The sequence below is a fragment of the Pseudonaja textilis genome, chromosome 7 (genome assembly GCF_049901715.1).
Source record: "Pseudonaja textilis isolate UNSWEBS1 chromosome 7, rPseTex1.2, whole genome shotgun sequence".
Lineage (NCBI taxonomy): Eukaryota > Metazoa > Chordata > Lepidosauria > Squamata > Elapidae > Pseudonaja > Pseudonaja textilis.
The window spans coordinates 9517811-9544167 of record NC_141996.1 but is presented as its reverse complement, the minus strand read 5'-3'; the positions used below and the strand labels follow the sequence as shown (position 1 = coordinate 9544167).

General features: G+C 43.9%; 1 protein-coding gene across 1 annotated transcript in view; it reads right to left on the bottom strand.

The window, feature by feature from the left end:
• Positions 1-16087, bottom strand: part of LOC113440430 (Putative N-acetylated-alpha-linked acidic dipeptidase) — a 38383-nt gene extending 22296 nt beyond the window's left edge. Inside the window, 9 exon segments of the mRNA XM_087937018.1 lie at positions 556-641; positions 2290-2388; positions 4122-4215; positions 4614-4800; positions 5588-5713; positions 6910-7011; positions 7831-8017; positions 11849-11960; positions 15627-16087. Of these exon segments, the coding sequence (XP_087793144.1) occupies positions 556-641; positions 2290-2388; positions 4122-4215; positions 4614-4800; positions 5588-5713; positions 6910-7011; positions 7831-8017; positions 11849-11960; positions 15627-15756 (1123 nt within the window). The 5' untranslated portion in view covers positions 15757-16087.
• Between the last annotated feature and the right edge of the window lie 10270 nt (positions 16088-26357).

Sequence of the window (26357 nt, the reverse complement as noted above, 5' to 3'; positions counted from 1 at the left end):
ACACCAGAACAACTAGACACAAGGACAGTTTTTACCCAAATGCCATCACTCTGCTAAACAAATAATTCCCTCAACATTGTCAAACTATTTACTAAATCTGCATTACTATCAATCCTCTCATTGTTCCTATCACCTCCCACTTGTGACTGTATTACTGTAACTTTGCTGCTTGTATCCTTACTATTTATATTGACTGTTTCCTAGTATGATTTGATTGCTTATTTGTACCCTATGACTATTTTAAGTGCTGTACCTTATGATTCTTGACAAATGTATCTTTTCTTTTTATGTATACTGAGAGCATTTGCACCAAGACAAATTCCTTGTCTTCACACTTGGCTAATCATTCATTCATTCATTCATTCATTCATTCATTCATTCATTATTCATCCATCCATCCATCCATCCATCCATCCATCCATCCATCCATCCATGTATTCATGTATGTCAGCCCTAGTCTTTCTTTTCATTTGATTAGTTCCTGGAACCGTTCTTTGAAAATGTATTATAAAGCAAAGCCAAATCTTACAAACCTATGTGGAAGATAGACTTTACCTGGCTCTGTTGCTCCTCGGAGAATTCCAATCACATTGTAAATCCGTCTCACTTGTTTGAAGCTGTAGATGTGCATTCTTATTTTTCTAGTGCAATTAAAGGGGGAAAAAAGAATTAGTGTTACCCTCAGGCTAAAGATCCTTAAAAGTGAAACAGCTGGATTCTGAAAAAGAGCAGGGCTTACATACTGCACTACACTTCATTGTACCACACATAGGCATACAACCCAGTACGATGCCCTAACGCTGCTGTTATAGGGACGCAGCGGCTCAGTGGCTAAGATGCTGAGCTTGTCGAGCAAAAAGGTTGGTAGTTCGGCTGTTTGAAACCCTGACGCCGCGTAATGGAGTGAGCTCCCGTTACTTATCCCAACTTCTGCCAACCTAGCAGTTCGAAAGCATGCAAAAATGCAAGTAGAAAAATAGGGACCACTTTGGTGGGAAGGTGCCTTCAGCATTGAGTCATGCCGGCCACATGACCACGGAGACGTCTTCGGACAGCGCTGGCTCTTCGGCTTTGTAATGGAGATGAGCACTGCCCTCTAGAGCTGGAAATGACTAGCACGTATGTATGAGGGGAACCCTTTACCTTTTAATGCTGCTGATTTTCCCCCCCTGAAGGCAGCACCTGATGAAAGTCCTTCAGGAAGATTGCCAGTGAAAACCAGGCCATACATTTTCATTTCATTCAAGTTTTGAGGCTGGGGGAAGTCATAATTCAAATGGACACTAAGCGAGGGTCACCTGTAGGACCCCAAGCAGCTGCTTCATTTCATTTTGAAGGGACATCATCATAGACTCAGTAAAATTAGTTTAACTTGCTATTTCGCTTCTGTAAGAATTGCTTTGCTACTGTAAGGATTAGAATGTGCCTCTGCTGTTTGCTTCTACTAACTCATACTATCTTGGGGTTTGTTTGTTTTTTGTACAACTTGGTGCCTGGTGCCATGTATATCATGGTCTGGCAGGGTTACATTGGGCAAATATCTGTATTGCAGTGGTGGGATCCAACATTTTTTTTTACTACTGGTTCTGTGGGTGTGGCTTGGTGGGTGTGGCTTGGTGGGCAGGGCAGGAGAAGGATACTGCAAAATCCCCAGCTCTGTTCTCCTGTGCAGGCAATAAAAGAAAACCCAGCCAATCAGCTGGGACTCAGGAGGCAGAGAATAGATGAGGGTGGGGCCAGTCAGAGGTGGTATTTGCCGGTTCTCCAAACTATGCAAAATTTCCACTCCTGGTTCTCCAGAACTGGTCAGAACCTGCTGAATACCCTCTCTGCTGTGTTGCTAAGCCCCCAGCCCCCGCTGTTCCTTACTGCTCAGCCAATGCAGGGCTACAAGGAAAGCACGGGCCAATTGGGTACTAAGCTGATGTGTCTTAAGGTATAAAAGGTTGCCACACTTTCCCCAAGGTGCGGTTTTTCCATTGCATGCTTGCTGTCCGTATGCTGTGGGAAATTGTCTACCCAGCAATTTTGTTTTGCAAAATAAAAGCCGTTACTTTTTCCAAGCTTCTTCTTGGGTCTGTTTCTTCAGCATTCTGGGGACTCAAGTACATTTTGGGACCTTACATTTTCATGAGAGACAGAGTCTGTCGACTAGCAGTCCTCAGTTACCACTTGACCAATCCCATTCTAAAAGAGAACATGTTTTTTTTTTCTTCCCTGTCCTTTTATTTTATTTATTATTTACTTCTTAACAAGTTTTACCAAAGTTTCTGGGAAACTTGTCCTCACCTTTTTGAAGAAGTTCCCGTAAACCCAGGTCCCACGTTATATGGCACGGAAAGCTGCCCCTTCCAACTGTCATCAGGTGCAGGAGCGCCTCCCATTTCCCTGTTGGAAGTGAGAAAAATGACAACCCTCTTATTTCAGAAAATAGGTTGACTTGGAAGAAAAAGAAAAAGTATTGTTTCACTCTCCAAGAAAAGAAAATATATATTTTTTGACAAGGATGCTTAATTTGAAATGGGGAGGAGATTTTTAACTCTCATCCCCTTAATGCTTCAGATAGATAGATAGATAGATAGATAGATAGATAGATAGATAGATAGATAGATAGATAGATAGATAGATAGATAGATAGATATAGAGAAGTCTAACATTGCTATCATGCCCCTGTTGGAATCTGATTCGGAGGGGGAGGCTGAGCAGCTGACCGGGAGTCGGAGTGTGGCTCTGTTGGTTGTGGAAGAAACTGGGGAAGGGAAAAGACTGGCTGGGCAGAGCAGGGGAGAGGTAGAGCAAGGCAGAGGGAATTCAGAGGAAGACCCAGGCCCACCCCCTCTTCATCTTAGGGCACACAGGGAGGAATGGAGAAGGGAGCAACATGAGTTGTGTGGCTTATGGAGGAGGAAAGGGCCCTGATTCCCTTCATTAGCTGCAGCTGGCAGCACAGTGTTTAAAAAGGGAAGCTGTGCACAGCAAGTTGTTGGGAACAAATTGTGAATTATGCAGTATCGTCAAGACTTATCTGTGTTCCTGGTATCTTCCTAACTGTGTGTGTTTTGCTGTGCTTTCAAGTCTGCAATTCCTTCTCCTGCCCTGTCAAGTTAATTACTGCAGCGTGCTTTGTTTGGATTTTTTTAGTTACAGTCTGTATGTATTTTGTTTTCGGGCTGAATTTCCTCCAGTTAAAGACTGTTCCTGGGAGAGTTTTTCTCCAGCCAAAGGTTATCTGGACATTGAGGGCAAAGTTGGAGATAATAAAGGGACTCTTCTTGCTTATTTGACTGTGTTGCCTTTGTGCCACACCCCAGGTCATCACAATTGCTTAGAAGAATTGCAATAATAAGGTAGGAGAATGAATGAATGAATGAATGAATGAATGAATGAATGAATGGTGTCAACTTGTAAAGCATTCCTGGTCTGCTCTCGAGTTGCCATAGGCCAGAGTGGGAAAATCTGATGGAGCAGCAGCACGTTCCACGCATACTTTCTTCAAGGCTGTATCCCAGGCTACCGGGACCAACAAGAAAGGCATAATTTCTACAGCCCCATGAAAGTGCTGCATTGGAGAATGTGATTTATGACACACCCTGGTGGGAGTGGGGAAATAGGCTCATAGATGGGCTGTAAATTAGGTCGGGCAGAGCTGACTTCATTTGGGTATGTGCTGACACGTTGCTCGTAATAAATAACTAGATTTCTTTTGAAATTTGGCTCAAGGCTCATGGTTTAATTAGGGCATCTGTGGGAACCCTGATAGAATGAATGAATCAATCAGTCAATCAATCAATCAATCAATCAATATATTTATATGTATACTGTATACACACATATAAATAAGGATAAGGCTGAAGAAAGCCAGGTCCTTATACAGCGTGTTCTTCTGATTTCTCTCTTTCATAAGCAGGTGTTGCAAAATTAAGGTTCACTGTGATGCAGAGAGTTTTCGTCGCATAGGATCTATTGCTGCCTGCCTTCCTTTTCTCTCTACATCCTACATAATAGTAGTACAAGTCCTACCTTGACTTATGGCTGGTCGCATAGTGACAGTTTGAATTTACAACCAAGTCCCCCAGCCTACTGACCGAGAGTGATATAAGGATCGCATCATTAGGACTTACTTTAAGAGCTTCTCAGCATCATGATAACCAATGGGGTGGACAGGAATATTTAAGTTTGCTGCACTTTGAGCTTCCTTCAAGCGATAGGCATATTCTAGAGTAAGAAAGGCACCAATTACTGTACTATATCCCGAGGACAATTCAGGAGGCTGATTGTCACCTTTGAAACCATACTTAGTCGAAGGCCTGGATAACCATAAGGTCATCTTTTCTTTGCCTCCCAATTAGCAGTGATATGTTGCTGGTTTGCACCGGTTCTAGCGATCCGGTAGCCCTGGTGAGCAGTTGGTCCAGTCCCCCTGCCCTTTTCTGTCCTTTATTTCCTTTGTTTGTAGCTTAGCTGATAGGCGAGGCAAAGCACACGCCCACAGAACCAGTAGTAAAATGTTTAATTCCACTGTGTTCCCAATAAGCACACGCTCACTGAATCGGTTGTTACGCCAATAGGATCCCACCCCGATTCATCCCCTCAGAGGCCTCTACTCTGGTCACCTTTAGCTGGATATCCTGGAGTGAGAGGATCTCCAGCACCATCCAGAAGGAGGACATTGCCACGTTGGGCTCCACTTCCTGGCAGATTCCAGCCATCTGGGTAAGGCTGAACTCCAGGAGCACAAGAATCAGCAGGGTCCGAGTATAAAATGAGGCCTTTGGCTCCAGCCAGGTAAGCATTCTTCACCTAGGAATAAACAGGATTGGTGAACTATAAAACTATATATCCACATAGCTTTAAAAAAATTCCACAGTTTGACTAGTAGAATAGCAATAGCACTTAGATCTATACACTGTTTCACAGTGCTTTACGGCCCTCTCTAAGCAGTTTACAGAGTCAGCCTATTGCCCTATAACAATCTGGCTCCTCATTTTAACCCGTCTCTGAAGGATGGAAGGTTGAGTCAACCTTGAGCCTGGTGAGATTCGGACTGCCAAATTGGAGGCAGCCGGCAGTCAGCAGAAGTAGCCTGCAGTACTGAGCTCTAACCACTGTGCCACCACGGCTCTTATGTTATACAATAGAACCGAATAACAGAACAGAATAACAGAGTTGGAAGGGACCTCAGAGGTCTTCTAGCCTGACTCCCTGCTCATGCAGGAAAGCCTCCACCATTGTGGACAAATGATTGTCCAGTCTCTTCTATAAAACTTCCAGCGTTGGAAGTTCAACTTCTGGAGGCAACCATTGATTAATTGTTCCAACTATCATGAAGTTTCTCCTCAATTCCAGGTTGCTTCTCTCCTTGATTAGTTTCCATCCGTCGCTTCTCAGGGGCTTTGGAGAATAGTTTGACTCCCGCTTCTTTGGGGCAGCCCCTGAGATATGGGAATACTGCTATCCTGTCACCCCTAGTCCTTAGATTTAACTAATTCTTGTAACCGTTTTTCATATGTTTTAGCCTCCAGTCCCCTAGTCATTTTTCGGTTTCTTACAAGCATTCCCCTGAAAAGCAAAGCTCACAATCTCTTACCTTATTTCCTCTGAAGATCTTCCCATATCTGACAATGACAATTTTCCCGGAACAATTAATTCCCATGTCTCGCTCTAATCTGTGGAAATCCTCTATCCTGCCATAATTCACATACACCAAATCTCCCTGGAATACAAACGGTGTATCAACGACACAAACACATGACGTTGGGAAGTTGCAAAGTGCTTCCACTCAGCCGAGCTTTCCTTCATTTTGTTCGTCTGTTTTAAATTTCAGTAAAAGTTTATACCTTTGAGCAATTGTACATTCATCATTGGAACGCAATTCTGTTTCCAAACTCAGCCTTCTGTTTAAAAGGGATTCTTGCCCAAACCTTCACAGCTTTAGGATGTCTCTTGGGGGCATCCATGCCTGGTCCAGTTATTTCACAGACGACTTCTCGGTTAGCACTTGCCCAATAGAGCTGCTGCATCTTCTTAAGGCAGAGGGAGTGTGGTGGCCTATACAGGGGCGGGCAAGGGATTCTCTGTCCGGTTGCTGGGTGGGTGTGGCCATGGATGTGGATGTGGCCTAGTCAGCCTCCTGCACCATGGCAGGGGAGGCATTTTTGCCCTCCCTGGGCTCCAGAGGCTCTCTGGAAGCCGGAAACGGGCCCATTTCCGGCCTTCCCAAACTTCTGGGTGGCCTGTTTGTTGCCCTCTCTAAGCCCTGCATTTATTTGCATCCAAAACAGGCCACGTGGGGAGGGATGGGGCAGGGTGGGGCAGGGTGGGTGGGGCCAAGCGGGAGTGGGATTAGAGGGTTCTCCAAACTGTGTAGAATTTTAGTTAGGGGTTTTCCCAAATCCCTGTGAACCCCGAGCAGCCCACCCCTGAGCTTATGTGGTTAGGATGCTGGGCTAACAATCGGCGGACTAGTGTTCAAGTCCCAGTTGCTGCTGCGCGACAGGGTAAACTCCCGTCACTTGCTCCAGCTCCTGCCAATCCAGCAGGGCAACTGTGAGTAAACAGACGGGTACTTCTTTGTTGGGCAATTGAATAGGGTCATGAAAGGATTCCTCATCTGGGAGTCCCCCAAGCAGTGGTGATGTCACAGATTAATCCTTTCAACCAGGAAGCAATTCAGTGCTCCTGACACAACTGTAGCTGTATCTTCCTATGTCTTAGATCAGAGGTCTCCAAACTTGGCAAGTTTAAGACTTTTGGACTTCAACTCCCAGAATTCTTGAGCTAACATGACTGGAGGAGGAATTCTGGGAGTTGAAGTCCACAAGCCTTAAATCTGCCAAGTTTGAAGACCCCTGTCTTAGAGCCTTGCCAGGTCTGAATGCAGACCCAATGCCTTCCAACTTCAATCCTTACCTCTGGCTCACCTCTGGCTGAGAAAGCACTATAGGGTGGAACAATGTCTTCAATGGTCTCATATCCTGCAGGAACAGGCTCAGAGAGTGATGTGTTGAAAATCTAGATAGTAAAGAAGTCACAAAGGTGGGGAGGGAATGGCATATAAAAGCAACATTTGATGTATCCAACTTGGGTGTGGGTTGAGGGAGGGGATGGAAATTCATTTAAGAAACAGATGAGGGCATTTGCAAAGGGCCCATCAAAATGAAGCCAATTTAGCTAAACTCTGGAAACAATGGCTGTGTTTGTCTACCATACAAGGAGTCTGTGTGATAGTTTAGTGCACTGGTGGCTAACCTTTTTGGGCTCCTGTGCCAAAAACTGTGTGCACATTTGCATGCTTGCACTCGTGTACCAGCACCCAGAAGGCAATGCATGCCCTCTCACACCCCTACACATGTGCGCACAATCCCCACCCACCCCCACTGCCCCTTTACCTGCACTGAGCCTCACAGCTGATTTTGGCCAATTTGAGGCCTTTTTTGGCCTCCCAGAGGCTTGAGGAAGTCTTCTGCAGGCTTCTGCAGGATTTTCAGGTCAAAAACTAGGCCCGTTTCATCACTTTTGGTAAAACAGGAAGTGACAAAACAGGCCTACTTTTTGTCCTGAAAAGCCTGCAGAAGCCTTCCTCCGGGAGGCCGAAAAAGGCCTCAAGCCAGCCAAAAATCAGCTGTGAGGTATGCGCATGCTCAGTGAGGTAAGTTTGCCTACAGCTTGCATGCCGGCACAAATGGCTCTGCGTGCCACCTGTGTCACGTGTGCCATAGGTTCGCCATCACGGACTTAGCGCAATCGATGAAATTCAATTTGACACTCCTGGCCTAGTGTATCAGGTTGTGAAACCTACTCTGTACACATAATACAGCCCCTCTCCTTTACCTCTTGGCCATGCTCATCAATGAGTGCGATATAATTAGGACTCGTCTCATTGGGGTAAGAAAGCAGAACGTCATAAGGAGCCAGATGGACCGAATCTAGGCCAAATGCCTTCCAGTTTGCTTGTATCTGTTCAGCTAGATGCAAATTCTCCTGTGTGCCGGCCAAGTGAGGTTGCTGGGTGAAATTGCTAGAAGAAAGAACACGGTGTAATTGGCTTAATAGTAGAAAACATACATTTCTTTATCTTTGGGCAGATGGTTATACTTTTATTCATTTATTTATTTATCTTTACTTAGCTGAAAACTTTTACAGATCTTCCCACCTTGAATGCGTAACTCTGGGCAGTCAACAATACAGGTAGTCCTAGACTTACAACCACAGCCGAGCCCAAAATTTCTGTTGTTAAGTGAGACATTACTTAAATGCCATTTTGCCCCATATCACGACCTTTCTTGCCATAGTTGTGAAGGGAATCACCACAGTTGATAAGTTAGAACCTGGTTAAGTGTTAAGTGAATCTGGCTTCCCCATGGCCTTTGCTTGTCTGAAGGTTGCAAAAATTGATCACATGACCTTGATCAATGGTCATAAATATGAACCAGTTGGCAAGCATCTGAACTCTGATCACATGATCATGGGGATGCTGCAAAGGTCATAACTGTGAAAAGAGGGCATAAGTGGCTTTTTTCAGTTCCATAAAGCCTACAGCTATATTGGACTCCTCTAATAGCCCAAAAATTAAAACTAAGGGACAAAGTCAAAAGGATTAGGACCATCCAAAACTTATTGGTGGAAGGAAGCTGTTCCATAGAGCAGTTACTATGACAGAGAAAGCACATCTCGTACTCTTACAAGAGGGTAATGTTTAATAAAGGAAATCTGGAGATAATTTGGTGAGATGGGCAGAAACCCTTAGAGGTAGCTCCACAAATAACCTTCGATTGTACCCAGAATCATTAGTGGAAGCCAAAAGCAATAGCACTTAGACTTATATAGCACTTCGCGGTGCTTTTATAGCCCTTTCTAAGCGATTCACAGAGTCAGCACATTGCCCACAACAATCTGGGTCCTCATTTTACTGACCTTGGAAAGATGGAAGGCTGAGTCAACCTTGAGCTAGTTAGGATCGAACTGCCAAATTGGAGGCAGCAGAAGTAGCCTGCAATACAGCGTTCTAACCACTGCACCACCCCGGCTCGTTGCAATTCATGTACTGTCTTTCCCTGAAAATACAACCTACCTCGAAAGTAAGTCCTAGCTTGAGTTTTACCTGTGGTCCCACTATAAGCCCTACCCCCCCTCAAAATAAGCCCTAATTAAGACCCCTCCCCCTCTAGGATGCAAGGGTAAAAATTAAGCTTGGAGCTACCCTAGTACTTACCTTCGGACAGTTGCAGCCAGGCCTCATGCACACCTGCCTTGCCATCCTATTTCTTCTGTAGCCAGCAAGGCTTTCCCGAAGGCTTCTGCAGATGATAACAGAGCTCCGGATCAATCCGGAATTTTATTATCGGCTGCCGAGGCCTTCAGAAAAGCTTTGCCAGCCACAGAAGAAATTCCTGAAGGACTCTGACAGCGAGAAGGATGCCAGAGGTGATGCGCCCAAGTGAGGTGAATCAGTGAATGACACCCCCCCAAAATAAGACCTTGTGCTTTCTTTGGCAGCAAAAAAAAAATACTAGACAGGGTCTTATTTTCAGGAAAACATGGGTAGTAGTGATGTTTGCACAGGCCCAAGACTGCTGCACCACCATATTCTGCCCCAGTTGAAGCTCAGTTTTGGCCACCACACTATAAAAAAGATGTTGAGACTCTAGAAAAAGTACAGAGAAGAACCACCAGGGTGATTAAGGGGACTGGAGACTAAAACATATGAAGAATGGCTACAGGAATTGGGCATGGCTAGTTAGTGAAGAGAAGAACCAGGGGAGACATGATAGCAGTCTTCCAATATTTGAAGGGCTTCCACAGAGAGGAAGAGGTCAAGCTGTTTTCTAAAGCAACCGAAGGCCAGACAAGGAATAATGGATGGAAACTGAACAAGGAGAGATTTAACCTGGAAATAAGGAGAAACTTTCTGACAGTGAGAACAATCAAACAATGGAACAGAAATTGCCTTCGGAAGTTGTGGGAGCACCATCACTTGAGACTTTCAAGAAGAGATTGGACTCCCATCTGTCAGAAATGGTGTAGGGTCTCCCGCTTGGGCAGGGGGTTGGACTAGAGGACCTTCAAGGTCCCTTCCAACTCTGATTATCTGTTACCTGTTATCAAAAGCTTCTCTGTGTTCTTCAAGGGCAGCCCTATAAAGCGTTTTATTGCAGTAATCCAAATAGTATGCTTTTAGATGGGCCGGGGGCGGGGGGGTGGGGCAGTATGCAGAACAGATTTTTACTCTTTGGCATGTGGGAGAATAAATGAAATTCTCAGTGAGCAGTTTGACAATCATCAGGCAGTAACACACACGGGGCTGTGATGCTTCTTTGGTGGTTTAATCTATTTATGGATGGCTGTATAAAGGATGTTTCTGGGGATAATAGATGTACGTGGGTTGGAGGTGTCAAGTTATGCAGAAGATGTGTTGTTGGCTCAGAATCGAGTGACTGAGTTGTGTCACTCAGATTTGTCTTTTGTGTTCAGCGCTGGATGTGCTGGGATAGGCCTCAAAAATGCCTTCGGGTGTGTTTTCTTGACATTATCCTGTGTGGATGGAAACAGGACAGAAGATGGTGTACACCAGTAGTAGTATGCTACCAGTTCGGCCTAGTTCGGGTGAACCAATAGTAAAAATCAATACCGGTTCAGTGGAACCGGTAGTAAAAAAAGACCCCGATCAGGTGAGAGGAGGGGGAAAAAAGCCGCCCACAATCAGCTGAGAGGATAAAAGGCCGAAAAGTGCATGGATGAGATGGGGTGGAGTCACTCCTAGCTTTTCGTTTCTTCATCCTCTCAGCTGATTGGCTTGTTAGGGGCGCGCGCAGTAGGGGCGCGTGCACACATGTGATCATCCATCGAACCAGTAGCGACTAAAGTAGGATCCCACTAATGGTGTACAGCCCTTGCTATGTGTATAATTTAACTTTCAACTGTGAAAAATCTATTACCTCTTCAGTCTGGGGACAAGTTCAGACATTCATTTAAAACCCATGCACATACACACGTACATTGGCATGTGCCGAAAAATAAAATGGAGCAAAGAAGCAGAACAAAGATGCCACAGATGCTTTTGAAAGCTCCATAACTCATTTTAAAAGGCTCTATACCAGGAGTTAGCAACACATGGCTCTAGAGCCGCATGTGGCTCTTTCAACCCTCTGCTGTGGCTCCCCTGTTGCTCAAAATATGTCTCAACTGCCCATGTGTGACACCTGTCAGCGCACAATTTATTGAGCTTTTCAACCTCTGATAGGCCAACCATGGGTAAATCCAAGAAAAGAAAAATTTCAGAAGAAAACAGAATGTTTAATTCAACTACACATGCTAGTTTTGTGGCCGCTCAGGAAATAGTCAGGCATGGGAAGGGCTTTGGGGCTCCTGGTGTGTTTTTTTTTTCTGTGGGAAACGAGTTCAAATGACTCTTTGCGTGTTTAAGGTGGCCAACCCCTGCTCTATACTTTCTGCAAAGGAAAAGAAAGATGAAAAGAGCAGAAGGAGAGAGGAAGAATGAATGAATGAAGGAGGGAGAGAGGAAAGGAGGAAGGAAGGAAGGAAGGAAGGAAGGAAGGAAGGAAGGAAGGAAGGAAGGAAGGAAGGCAGCCTTGAGATGGAGCAATTTGCACAACCAAATTTTGAAGTTGGGAAGCTGACTCTCATACATTGGTTTCCAACTTGCTCCCTTCCAGATCTGTCTTCTAGAGATTCCTATCATCCGAGCACAAGGCTGAGAAAGATGTATGCTATTCTGTGCCTGTCTGTGTGTTTGTTTGTTTCTGTACATTAAAATCACTATTTCTCTATCTCATTGCGATATAATTCCAAAACCTTTGCAAAGGCTGGCATATAGTCCTGTTTAGCTTACTAAAGAAATTGCTTGATGCTTTCTGCTTTCATTTCCTTCATGAAGGCCTCCATCCTCTTCTTGTGGGCATCTGTCCTCGGCAACTGATGGGCATGTTTATTGGCCAGCCAACCTGAAAGTCAGATCAAACCGATTTCTATGACATGAAAAGCCTAGAGGTAAAATGTCACGTGTCCCAAATTGTACCATTCAAGAGTCACCTTCTCACTAGCAAAGCAGAGGTGGCGCTCAGCAGGTTCTGACCAGTTCTGGAGAACCGGTAGCGGAAATTTTGAGTAGTTCAGAGAACCGGCAAATACCACCTCTGACTGGCCCTGCCCACATCTATTCTCTGCATCCCAAGTCCCAGCTGATTGGCTGGGGCTTCTTTTGTTGCCCTGCACAGGAGAACAGAGCTGGAAAGCAGGTTAGTGGGGTGGGGAAGGAATGGGATTTTGCAGTAACCTTTCCCCTGCCATGCCCACCAAGCCACGCCACACCCACCAAGCCACAACTTGCTCACCAAGCCACACAACACCCACCAAGCCATGCCCACAGAACCAGTAGGAAAAAAAAAATTGAATTCCACAACTGTAGCAGAGGTACACCAGTTGTGTCAACGCAATTAATTTGGCTGTGGCATAAGCTCATACTCATCATTTTCTTCATGATCCATAAACTGCAGCACAGCTAGTCCTCAACTTAGCACCACCACTGAGCCTCAAAATTTCGGTTGCTAAGTGGCACAGTTGAGTTTTGCCTCATTTTACGTCCTTTCTTGCCACCATTGTTCAGGGAATTCACGGCAGTTCTTAATCCGGTTTCCCCGTTGACTGTGCTGGTCAGAAGGGATCGCAAAAAGGGATTGCATGACCCCACCCACAAGACACTGCCGCCATCGTAAATATGAGTCAATTGCCAAGCATCTGAATTTGGATCACGTGACCGTTGTTGCTGCAATGGTCACAAGTGTGCAAAAATGTTCATAAGGGACTTTTTCAGTGCCATTGTAACTTTGAGGGCTAAACAAAATGTTGTAAATCAAGTACTACATATAATCAATTGGTACGATTGTACACAACAGTCTAAGCTCGGGGTGTCAAACTTGATTTCGTTGCATGGCCAGGGTGGACGTGGTCAGCTCAACATCATTCCTGTCAGGGGGGCACCTGTGGTGGCCAAGTGCTAAGGCAGGATTTCTCTCAGACCCTCCTTCCCTCTCATTATAATCTCCTTCCTTTCTTTCCTTCCTTCCTTCCTTCCTTCCTTCCTTCCTTCCTTCCTTCCTTCCTTCCTTCCTTCCTTCCTTCTTGCCTTCCTTCCTTTATTTTTCCTTCTCCCTTCCTTCTCCTTTCTTCTTCCTTCCCTTCTTTCCTTCTTTTTCCTTCCTTGCTCTTTCCCTTCGTTCCTTCTTTTTCCTTCCTTGTTCTCTTCCCATCTTCCCTTCTTTTTCTTTGTCTTTCCTCTTTCCCTTTCTCCTTTCCTATCCCTTCTTGGATGCTGAAATACAAAAGGGGAAACATTTCTCCATTTTGTTTTGTTTTTGTTTTGACAGCTCTCTGCCAGTGAAAATGGAGCCGGGGGGGGGGCACACACAGCCCCCCAAGCTCCATTTTTGCTGGCAGAGGCACCGCAGGGTGGTCCTTCACTGTTTCCAAGGCCTGTTTTTGCAGGCCAGATTTAAGCACCCCATGGGCTGGATACGGCCTGCGGGCCTTAAGTTTGACATCCCTAGACTAGGCCATTGGGATGACCCAGGGCATGGCACAAAGACAACACAGTCACATAAGTAAGAAAAGTCCCTTTAGTACCTCCCGCTTAGCCTCCAATGTCCAGGTTACCTTCGGCTGGAGAAAAAAAAACTCTCCCAAGAACAGTCTTTAAGTGGGAGGAAATTCAGTCCAAAAGCAAAGTACATATAAACTGTAAATAAAAATCCACATAAACCACACTGCAGCAATTAACTGGACAGGGCAGGATAAGGAATTGCAGACTTCAAACACCAACAAAACACACACAGTTGGGAAGATGCCAGGAACGCAGATAAGCCTCGACAAAACAAGATAATTCACGATTTGTTTCCAACAAGTTGTTATGCTCAAGCTCCCTTTTTAAACACTGTGTTCCCAGCTGCAGCTGATGAAGGGAATCAGGGCCCTTTCCTCCCCTGTAAACCATGCAACTCAGTTGCTCTCTTCTCTGTTCTTTCCTGTATGCCAGAGGATGAAGAGGGGATGGGCCTGGGTCTTCCTCTGAATTCCCTCTCCCTTGCTCTACCTCTCCCCTGCTCTGCCCAGCCGGATTGTGCCCTTCCCCAGTTTCTTCCACAGCCAATGGAGCCACACTCCCACTCCCTATCAGCTGCTCGGCCTTCCCCTCGGAATGACAGGGGCATGACAGCCATACAGTGAGCAACTTAGAAATATTACATTTGCATTTTTGCCGTGTACAAATGTAGCTACTCAATTATAGCTGACTTGTTTTAAGTGTGTTGCTCCAAGCCAGTAAACCTTCTCAGATCTATCCTGATGTTATAACATCCATCATTATTGTAGGACAACAATACTCAAAATGGTTAAATGTTTATACACATTGTATATCAGAATGCAGTAAAGGGGAAGTTAGAAATGAAATATTGATGTATAATTTTATTTATTTATTTGATTTCCATAACCGACCATTTCAATTCACTCTGGGAAACTAACGATTTTTTACAAATAAGAAACCAAAACATTTTAAAATAGTAAAAACAACAAGAACAATAGAAACAGCCAAAATAAATATAGATAGCAGCCTAGACACTTGGCCAGCTAGCAATGCAGCCAGGAAAGAGGATCCTTAACAGGTTCAGCTCCCCATTTTGGAAACAGTTTTTTAGAGTCTTTTGAAGAGCTAACAGCGTTGGCTTGTACTAATTTTTGCAGAGAGGATGTTCCAAAGGGTAGGGGCCACTGCAGAAAAAGCTGATCTTTTAGTCTCCTTCCTTCCTTCCTTCCTTCCTTCCTTCCTTCCTTCCTTCCTTCCTTCCTTCCTTCCTTCCTTCCTTCCTTCCTTTTTTTATAACAAATAGTGGACATTTTGGAAATCAAGTCAGAGACTAAAATCTTTCTCATATTGTTAAAATAATGGAATATACTTTTTTTTTATAATTTCTCATTAATGTTTCTCATTAATATTTTAACAATATGAGAAAAGATTTGAGTCTCTGAGCACTAATTGTACAATTTTTGGTAATTCTTTGTCTAGTTCCTATATATTTCTGCATTAATTGTTCTTTCTCTCTCTCTCTCTTTCCTTCCTCCCTCCTCCCTTCCCTCCTTCCTTCCCCTTCCTTCCTTCCTTCCTTCCTTCCTTCCTTCCTTCCTTCCTTCCTTCTTCTTCCTTCTTCTTTCTTTCTTTCTTTCTTTCTTCCTTTCTTTCTTTCTTTCCTTCTTATAATTTGGTTTAAAAGAAAACAAGAAAAAGGTTATCCAACAGGATTATTAAATGGAGTTCATTCCCAAATAATTGCACAAAGGATTCCTAAACTTTCCCAATACTTTCTTTCCCAAACATGAATGCTTCTTTTTTTTTCCAGAGAAACTGAAACTCATTTGGATCCTTTCCACCCTGCTTCTAACAAGCTGAGGAAACATTTTCCAAGCACATGAATGCAATTTCCCTTTCCGTAATGAGTGACAGATCACACATTCACACACACATTCAGAGAGAGAGAGAGATAGAGAGGGAGGTAGTTTTCTACAAGTCCTTTTCTCATTGGGAGGGAGAGAATGACAATATTGTGCAGCCTCAGTCCTACCGATTAAAAATCCCAGAAGAAACAAGATGACAGCTATTCCTACTGCCAGCACCCAGAATCGGGCTCGAGGCCCACAGCTTCTATCCCTTGGGTAGGCGGGTTCGGTGCTCGTTCTCAAGCTGGTCCACATTCTTTCCAGAACTGTCGATTTCTCTAATGTTTTCCAGGCTTCTTCCAAACAGCCATACAGGCTCACAGGCTATGGATGGGGACAAAGTCCTTTCTGCTTTCTTTTCTCCAGATCTTGGCTCCTCCTGCAGGCTCCTAAAAAGAGAAACCAGTCTCCGAAGAAAACGTTCCAGACTGGGCACCATTCTTGGTCCGTAGCCAAAGTGGTTGGCCTGACTCGTTGCTGTTTTGCTTCAGAAGAGTTTCTTTTAGAGCAATGCAAAAGCAAACTCTCTGGGTTTTACGACTGCAACTCCCCAAAATGGCTTTTTTCCTAAAGCACATAATTTTCAAGTAACCCGATACTTTCTCGAGTAGTAAAATATTTACTCAAGGAGGAGTTATGGGAGGCCATGGGAAGGAAGGAAGGAAGGAAGGAAGGAAGGAAGGAAGGAAGGAAGGAAAGAAAGAAAGAAAGAAAGAAAGAAAGAAAGAAAGAAAGAAAGAAAGAAAGAAAGAAAGAAAGAAAGAAAGAAAGAAAGGATGGAAAGAAGGAAGGAAAGAAGGAAGGAGAGAAAGAAAAGGAAAAGGAGGAAGGAAGAAGGAGGAAGAAAGAAAAAGAAAAAAGAAAGAAAGAAAGAGGGATGGAAGGAAGGCACAGAAAGGAGGAGGAGGAGAAAGGAGGGAAGGAAGGGAGGAAAGAGGGAAGAAAGAAAGAGGGAGGGAGGGAAGGAAGGAAGGAAAGAAAGAAAGAGAGAGAGAGAGAGAAAGAGAGAGAAAGAGAGAGAGAAGGATGGAAGGAAGGAACCGGATTCTATTCTATTCTATTCTATTCTATTCTATTCTATTCTATTCTATTCCATTCCATTCCATTCCATTCCATTCCTATTCCGTTCTTATAGTAAACAGCAGTATTTTCACTTTTGTACAATATCACAATTTACCAGTAGATGGCAGAGATGTACCATAAACAGCATAGCCGGAGAGCACTTTGTCTGATAAGCTTAAGAAGTCTGGCCTTGCATTTTTGATAAAATTTAATTAAATAATAATTAGAAAATATATTAAAAATTGCATTGGAATTTGTTAGTTGAAAAAAGTGAGATCAGATGCCTTTCAATTTTTTTGCTACTGTAAGTGGCAGTAGGTAAAGGGTAGCTTTAAAAAGAAATTGCTGTTGTACCTCTGAGTTATGCATATTCAAACAGAAAAATTAGACTTTCCCCAAATCCTGCTACAAATGCTGATCCAGATTGCACTATTCTCCCGTCTGGATATTTTTCAAAGAAGGGAGATGCACAATGGAAAATTGCCCCTCTTTAAATGTTTCATCTAGTTTCCTTTTCAGATGCTATTCTCTGCTTGCTTGCTTCTCGCAGTTAAGATTTGTGGTTCAGACCTATCCATAAATCAGCTAGCAATGTGAACAGGTGAGTTGAGAATAAAAATGCAGACCTGTTTTTATACTTGATAGGGAGTATCCAACAAGCCAGATTAGGTGAGAGGATTGTGCTTCATATTTTGTATTCTAGTCAGGGGTGGGATTCAAACTTTTTAACAATTGGTTCTGCGGGCGTGGCTTAGTTGGTGGGCATGGCTTGGTGGGCATGTAACTGAGTGGATGTGGCTTGGTGGTCATGTTACTGGCTGGGCGTGGCCAACTCAACATCAATCACATCGAGGCACGCATCTCCTTGCATGGCCTCTCGTGACTGTGGAATGCTGCAACAGTCTTAAGTGTGAAAAACGGTCATAAGTCATTTCTTTCAGTGCCATTGTAACTTTGAATGGTCACTCCACACAAGCAAAGTACCAGCAAAGGAGGGGGAAAAAACTCCAGAGAAATTCCAGAGACAGGAAGTCTAGTCCTGCCAAGAATGTAATAAGGGTTAACGGAGAGGCAGTTTCTGTAAGCAACACCAGAATGTTTCCTTCCTGCCTTCCTTACAGGATTAAGCCAGTCGTTTCTTCTAACAATCAGTTCTCCAAACTGCTTTGAATGTTAACAACCGAGGAATAGGTGCGAACTGGTAGAATCCCACCCCTGATTCTAGAAGAACTTTGCCCAACCTGGTGTTTTTAAGAAGATATAGGACAACCAGTTGCAATGTATGGCTGTGAAAGTTGGACTGTAAGGAAGGCTGAGTGCCAAAGAATGGAGGCCTTTGAACTATGGTGCTGGAGGAGAAGCCTCCTGCAAGTCCCTTAGTCTGCAAGGAAACAAAATCAATTGATCCTAAAGGAGATCAACCCTGACTGCTCTTTAGAAGGCCAGATCCTGAAGATGAAACTCAAATACTTTGGCCACCTAATGAGAAGGAAGGACTCACCGGAGAAGAGCCTCATGCTGGGAACGATTGAGGGCAAAAGAAGAAGAAGGAGATGGCAGAGAAGGAGGTAGCTGAATAGAGTCACTGAATCAGTCGGTGTGAGCTTAAATGGACTCCAGAAGATGGTAGAGGACAGGAAGGCCTGGAGGAACGTTGTCCATGGCGTCACGATGGGTCGGACAAGACTTTGCAACTAACAACAACAACAACCACAACAAGGACACCATTTGTCTGAAATGGTTTAGGGTTTCCTGCTTGAGCAACAGGTTGGACTAGAGGACCTTCAAGGTCCCTTCCAACTTTATTATTCTGTTATTCTCCAGAGATGTTGGACTTTCAGTATCCTTAATCAGGGAATCTGGGAGTTGAAATCCAATACATTACACCAGTTGGGCAAAACAATTTTCCTGGGAGTGTCTGCATGTCCTTTAATAATTCAGAATGACCCTCAAGGTTGGGAAATTAGATTAGAGGGTTCAACCAGACCTTGTGCCAGAGAATATTCCTGAGGATACTCCTACATTTTGAGATAATATAATGACATCTAAGCATGAGATACTAGGAAAGAGCTAACATGAAGAGGCAACTCCTAACAGACTTCATGGACAATTCATGGAGGTCCTTCACAGAAAACTTAATGAAGGTCCATTATTGGCAACCTCATAGAGCAGTGGTCACCAACCAGTGGGCTGGGGACTGCTAGTGGTCTGCAGGAAATTTTTTGGTGGTCTACAGAGAAATGTCACCCCCAAAGCACCCACCGAAAGCAATTAATTCAGGCTACACAGGAACACAAGGCTACGCCACCCACATGGCCTGTGGGAACACAAGGCTTGCATCGCTTGCATTGCGACAACACAAGGTAGTAAGGGGAGGGGGGAAAGGGTGGAGGAGGGGAACTTGCTCCACTCCCCCCATGCTCCTCTCCTGTTCACCTGTCTGCTTCTTTCTTCCGCTTTTGGCTGCATGCAAGGAAAACAGCAAAAGTCTTTCTTTCTCTCCCCCAAACTCTGCCAGAAATGAGTCTTTGGGACACTGCAAGGCCTCCTGCTCCAAAAGGCTGTGCCGACCCATTTCTGGTGGAGTTTGGGGGACAGAAAGAAAGACTTCTGCTGCTTCTGCTGCTTTCCTTGCATGAAGCCAAACATATCTCTCTCTGCCTCTCTGCCTCTCTCTCACTCTCTCTCCCTCCCTCCCTCCCTCCCTTTCCCTCCCTCCCTCCCTCCCTCTCTGCCTCTCTGCATCTCTCTCACTCTCTCTCTCTGAAAACGGAGCTGGAGACAGTATCCTGGGATCCCAAATAAAGAATGATCGATTGGTAGGAAAAACTGGGTGAGGAATTTTCCTGCAGACTTTTTTGGGGATTTACCCAGGGTCTCTGGTCCACGGGATTTAAAATTATGAGTTTGGTGGTCCCTGACGTCCAAAAGGTTGGTGCCCCCTGCCATGGACAACCTTATGGAGGTCCTTCACAGACACCCTCATCGAGATCCTTCACAGATAACCTCATGGATGTCCTTCACAGACAACCTCATGGCTTTCTATCCATCGTTCTCTCCTTGAGTGAATCCCAACCACTTCTTCCTTCCTTTAGAATGAACGTCAATCACGGTGTACAAGTGCATCCATGAAGTCATATCCAGAGGATATTAAGCCAAGTTTTGAGAGATACTTTCTCTACGCACATGCTTTTATATGCTTGAATTTAAATTCCACTAATCTTCGCAGGTCTTTCCATGGGGCAGAAACTAGTAGAATTTGGGTTTATATGCTAGCTCTCTGCACTTGCACTGCTATTTAGATCAGCTTTCATCTTAGAAACACCTCTTTCTTTGGAGAATGGACCTAGCTATTTCATTTCTGATTTTATCTCCTCTGGTCACTCCAGAAGCTTTTTGCAAACATCTCATTTTCATGGTGACTAACTTTCGTTTATGTTCTATCATCCATGTCCACTCTATTCTCTTCCAGTTTTTAAAATTGGTTTAGTATTTTATTCTTTTGATGTTTATTTTTTTTTTAAATGGATTTCAGCACTTAACTTACAGAACCTTGTGGCATCCCTTTTGTGTCTCTAAGAATCCCAGGGGAGGAAAAAAAAAACTTCCTACCCTGACTTGGTTGTTTTAAAAGGCTGCAGTGGACACCTTCAATATCTGCAAGGATTTGGGGTCCATCCTCTTTCTTTAGCATTTAGAGGACAATTGATATATTTTCAGTTCGGTCAGAAAACTTCAGTCGATGAAATGCTAATTTGAGCACACAACGATTGCAGATACTTGGTATGGCTAGTCTAGTGAAGAGAAGGACCAGGGGAGAGATGATCGCAGTCTTCCGATATTTGAAGGCTGCCACAGAGAGGAAAGGGTCAAGCTATTTTCCAAGGAACCTGAAGGCCAGACAAGGAATAATGGATGGAAACTGAACAAGGAGAGAATTAACCTAGAAATAAGGAGAAATTTTCTGACCGTGAGAACAATCTACCCATGGAACAGAAGCTGCCTTTGGAAATTGTGGGAGCTTCATCACTGGAGACTTTCAAGAAGAGACTGGACTGCCATCTGTCAGAAATGGTATAGGGTCTCCTGCTTGGGCGGGGGGTTGGACTAGAAGACCAACAAGGTCCCGTTCAGCCAGTGGTGGGATTCAAATATTTTTTACTACCGGTTCTGTAGGCGTGGCTTGATGGGCGTGGCAGGGGAAGGATACTGCAAAATCTCCAATCAGAGGTGGGATTTGCCGGTTCTCCAAACTATTCAAAATTTCCACTACCGGTTCTCCAAAACTGATCTGAACCTGCTGAATACCACCTCTGCTTCCAGCCCTGCTAATTTGTTAAAACCATGGCAGCCTTCCATGACCGATCCACACCTTTTTTTTTTCCTTTTGTCTTCCTGCTTTCCCAAAGTCGTAATAAAAGAGAGCATATTTCTCCACTATCTGGTGCAGCTGGTAATAAAAAATAAGTGCCAGAGTTCTGCTGGAGATTTACTGGGTTAGCAGAAAAATGCCTCCCTCTCTCATTCCACTGTTTCCTTTCTCTGCAATAATAATCTCATTAGGATGAGCTACAGGCTTTCTTGAGGGTGCTTCATCTGCTACCTCCCATCTTCCTCCCACAGATCTCTCTCCTTTTGTGGATCTCCCTCCACAAAACTGCTGGGTTGTAATTGTAAATGACCCTTTGAGGGTGGGCCTATTCTCCCTGGTAGGCTCCACTGAAATGAGAAGGCTGGGGTTGGGTTTTTTTGTCGTCGTTGCACAGCTACCAATGTGTCAGTTCGCTCTAATGTTCTGGTAAGGCATTTTCAAACCTAAATATTCCCCTCTACCCTCCAATGGAAGCTTGTTAAGGAGACTACAAGTACTCCTCGACTTACAACAGTTTGTTCAGTGACCATTGGACATCATTTGCGATGGATGCCCGGCAGTGGTTGGATTCGGTTTTTTTTTACTACCAGTTCTGTGGGCGTGGCTTGGTGGGCATGGCAGGGGAAGGATACTGCAAAATCTCCAATCAGAGGTGGGATTTGCCAGTTCTCCGAACTGCTCAAAATTTCCGCTACCGGTTCTCCTGAACTGATCAGAACCTGCTGAATACGCACCTCTGATCAGAGTGTGTTAATGGTAATGTACAAAATACTAATGCTCTGATGGTCATTTTGAAATATCCTTTCTTAGTGAGCACCTAGAAGCCAAGAGGAACATACGTGCCAAATTTCAAATTTGTAGGCTTTATGGTTCTGGAGATTTTGGGATGATGCATGAGTAGTATTTCACTTTTATATAGATAGGTAGATAATCCCCCTTCTGGCTGGGGAATCTTAGAAGAAGAAGTCCACACTTCTCCAGGCTGAGGTTATAACAAACACTGTTCTAGACAAGGGGGTCATTTGAGGGCCTACCGAGTCCCAGCGGATCGGCTAGGTCTTCTTTTGTTGCCCTGCACAGGAGAACGGAGCTGGAAAGCAGGTTAGTAGGGTGCTTCTTGTCCTGCCTTCAGGTGCTTTGGAGAATAGGTTGACCCCGCTCTTCTTTATGGCAACCCTTTAAATATTGAAACATTGCTACCCTGTCAAGATTGCGTTCATTCTGTATCCTGGACTCTTTGAAGGGTTCCCTGTTCTGGTGGCAAATCAGCACTCAGGAACCTCGGTGTTCGAGAACTAAATTTGACACTCATCAGAATTTTATTTTATCTTATTTTATTTTATTGCAGTTAAACATTACACCAGAGACGGTGGCTTTTTCCAGATGTCAAGGATTACCTGTACGAAGGTACCTGGACTTTGGGAAGAGCTGCCTTACCTGGGTTGCAATTCACTAATCAACCAGTAGAGGCAGCAAAAATAGGGGCCCAACCAGAGATGGTATTTGCCGCTTCTCCTTTCTACTCAATATTTCCGCTACCAGTTCTGCAGAACTGGTCAGAACCTGCTGAATACCACCTTTGCTGTGGGGGGATGGATTTATCATCTGTTAGAAACCACAAAAGTATCATACCCTCCCCACCATACACGCACACTTGTGCAATTCTGAAAAAAGGCAAGGTTTGGTTTGTTTGCTAACAGGTGCAAGTGTCCACCAACGCAAATGCTGCGAATAACATTTCTCCCTTCAAAATATGGTCCTAAAATTTAGCCCTGAAATTAGGGAAAGAACATTATAATGAAACAGGAAGAAACAGAAGGAGCGGCAAGGGGGGAGGGAGAGAGGGAGGGAGGGAGGGAGGCACTCAGAGAGCAAAACTGTCAGTCGGTGATTTTTATTTTTATGTTTTGTCCTGGATGTTGCGGAGCTTTATCAGCAGAGTAACTGTACAGCTGAGGTGCTGCCTTTTCCAGTTATTATTACACATATAGCAAATTCAGGCTAAAGTGGGTACAGTGACACTTTTGAACGCCTTTCCCATTTGGCCATGGATGCATAATGCCATTATTTAAATTGAATAATTTGTACAACAAGAGACTGGGGTTAATGACCCAAATCAAAATGGAGAGGAAATTGTGTACAGTGAAAAACTGATTACAGTTCCCAAAGCCACCTTGTCTTTTAAAAGTAAGGTTATTGGAAGAACAAAATATTCTCATTTCAGGTTTTTAAAAATATACATATGTATATAGGACTCTGGGTGTTTTTACAGGACTTTCATAATCTCTCTCTGTCTCTGTCTCTGATTTTCTTTCTCTCTTTCTTTGTCTCTCTGTCTTCCTCTTTCTTTGTTTCTTTCTCGTTCTCTCTCTTGCTTTCTCCTTTTCTCTCTCTCTCTGTCTTTCTCTCTCTCACTTTCTTTGTCTCTCTGTCTTCCTCTTTCTTTGTTTCTCTCTTGTTCTCTCTTGCTTTCTCCTTCTCTCTCTTTCTCTCTCTTTCTCTCTCTTTCTCTCTCTCTCTTTCTTTGTCTCTCTGTCTTCCTCTTTCTTTGTTTCTTTCTCATTCTCTCTCTTGCTTTCTCCTTTTCTCTCTCTCTCTGTCTTTCTCTCTCTCTCTTTCTTTGTCTCCCTGTCTTCCTCTTTCTTTGTTTCTTTCTCGTTCTCTCTTGCTTTCTCCTTCTCTCTCTCTCTCTTTCTCTCTCTCTTTCTTTGTCTCTCTGTCTTCCTCTTTCTTTCTTTCTCGTTCTCTCTCTTGCTTTCTCCTTTTCTCTCTCTCTCTCTCTCTCTGTCTTTCTCTCTCTCTTTTTTCTTTGTCTCTCTTTCTTCCTCTTTCTTTCTCTCTTTCTCTCTCTCTCTCTCTCTCTCTCTGTCTTTCTCTCTCTTTCTCTGTGTGTGTAAATGAGAAAGAGAGAATTATTTCAGATTATCATGAATGATGTCATCCTGTGACGGAGCACAAATAATATTCATTCTTCTCTGAAAGGAATTTTCTTGCACATGTGTAGTTCTACCTTCAAATCTAGTGATGGAATGGCCTTATTGAAAGGTTTGTTTCTCACCCGGGGGAGCCATTTTATCTGACCTTGGAAATACCTTGTTGCACGCTCACAAAGATTTATGGCCTGGGGATGTTCCACTTAAAGGAATGGAACTTCTTCTGTTCCATTGGGCAGACCTTCATATCCAGAATACCATAGACCCACTGAAGCTTTCGTTCTTCACCATCAATGTCCACCAGTACCTCTCAGCTTTTTGGAGAGTGGGGGCTGATTGACAGATCAGCAGGATCTGTTCATTGGTCACTCATTCCCTGGTAACCTCCTAGATCAACTACTATAATGTGCTCTACAGGGGGCTACCCTTGAAGAATAGTCTGGGGCTTCAGCTGGTGGAAAACACAGCTGTGCAAGCACTTAAATACTCCTCTGGAGTCACTGACAATTCTTATTTAAATTATTTTAATCGATAGCCCAGTCAAATTACATATGTAGGCAAACTCAGCATAAGGATTTACAGTACCAATGTACATAGAAATTGGAAGGGACCTTGGAGGTCTTCTAGTCTAATCCCTACTTGAGCAGGAGACCCTATAACATTTCAGACAAATGGTTGTCCAATCTCTTCTTAGAAACTTCCAGTGTTGGAGCATTTACAACTTCTGGAGGCAAGTTGTTCCACTGGTTAACTGTTCTGTCAGGAAATTTCTTCTTAGTTCTCGGTTGCTTCTCTCCTTGACTAGTTTCTTGTCCTGCTTTCAGGTACTTTGGAGAATAGCTTGACTCCCTCTTCTCTGGGGCAGCCTCTGAGATATTGGAACACTGCTATCACGTCACCCCTATTCCTTCTTTTCTCTAAACTAGACATACCCAATTTCAAGCAAATGGCTGTTGTTAGGAATATAAGTCACCTAACAGGTATTTGGGTTAGAAATATATAAACCAGGATAAACATTTTAAAACTGTATCTTTAAGAAAATGCAAAACTGTAATTAGGTGTGGTTTCTCAAACGGCCATAAGATGGAGCCAGAAACCTGGTTTGTCTTAGCCTTAGTCTCAGAAGGGAGTGTAAGTCTCTGTTTCCTTCTGTTGGAAAGTGTTGCCATTCCTCCATTTTTCCTAATTGATATTTTCTGGTTTTAATGTAAGTCTTACTGAACTGTGTTTTTTTTTGACACTGGACTTTGTTATTGAATTATCCCTGGATTGAAAAAAACTGACTGATCTACCTATGAATGATTTTGGATTGCTTGTTTGGACTTTGCTTAATGTTTCTGGAAGTAAAAACTTACATTTACTGTACAGTGTATCTGTGTGCTATATGTATATTATTCAAACACTACTCTCAAATACGTCTCCCTGTATGCGCTCATTCTCCTAACGGGGAATTACCTCAACACTGGTTATGGGCCCAGGCCATACCAGGCTCAGATAACTGAGAGTTAATGTGAATACACAGTACTGTATACAACAGCTGGCCAGTCATTTTTTGAAAGCCTCCAGTGATGGAGCACCCACAACTTCTGAAGGCAAGATGTTCCATTGGTTGATTGCTCTCACCATTAGGAAATTTCTCCTTCGCTCTAGGTTGCTTCTCTCTTTGGTTAGTTTCCATCCACCTGCCTATCCCAGGTATCCCAGGACAAGAAACAAGGGATGGAAACTAATCAAGGAGAGAAGCAATCTGGAATTAAGGATAAACTTCCTAATAGTCAGGACAATTACCCCAGAAGGCGAGCTAGCCTCCAAATGTTGTGAGTGCAACCTAGAACTAAGAAGAAATTTCCTGACAGAACAGTTAACCAATGGAACAACTTGCCTCCAGAAGTTGTAAATGCTCCAACACTGGAAGTTTTTAAGAAGAGACTGGACAGTCACTTGTCTGAAATGGTATAGGGTCTTCTGCTTGAGCAGGGGGTTGGACTAGATGACCTCCAAGGTCCCTTCCAACTTTGCTACTCTACTCTACTCTACTCTACTCTACTCTACTCTACTCTACTCTACTCTACTCTACTCTCCTTGGGAAGAATATGGTAGGCAAAAAAGAAAAAACACCAAATCCAGTCTGGTCATCTGGCTGACTGTGCAACAAACCATGATAATTTATTCATCTCAGCAAGATCTGTCAATGCCACCAACTTCTCCCCCATTCCCATTAGGAGGTTTCTGAATCCAAGTCCAACCCAAGATGGAAATGACTAAACTAATCCAGATAAATGAAGTGACGGAGCAGGCTGTTGCACTGCTTCTTAGCTTTCATGGTAAGGAAATTTTTCAGTTTTAGTTCTCTTTCTTTAAAGGCTTATCCTGGGGGTTTTTCATCTCATCCCCAGACACCAGGAAGGATAAACCCACACCTGCTTCCCTACAACAGTCCTCCAAACATTGAGGGACTGCCAACATGTTGCCCATTGGTCTATTCTCTT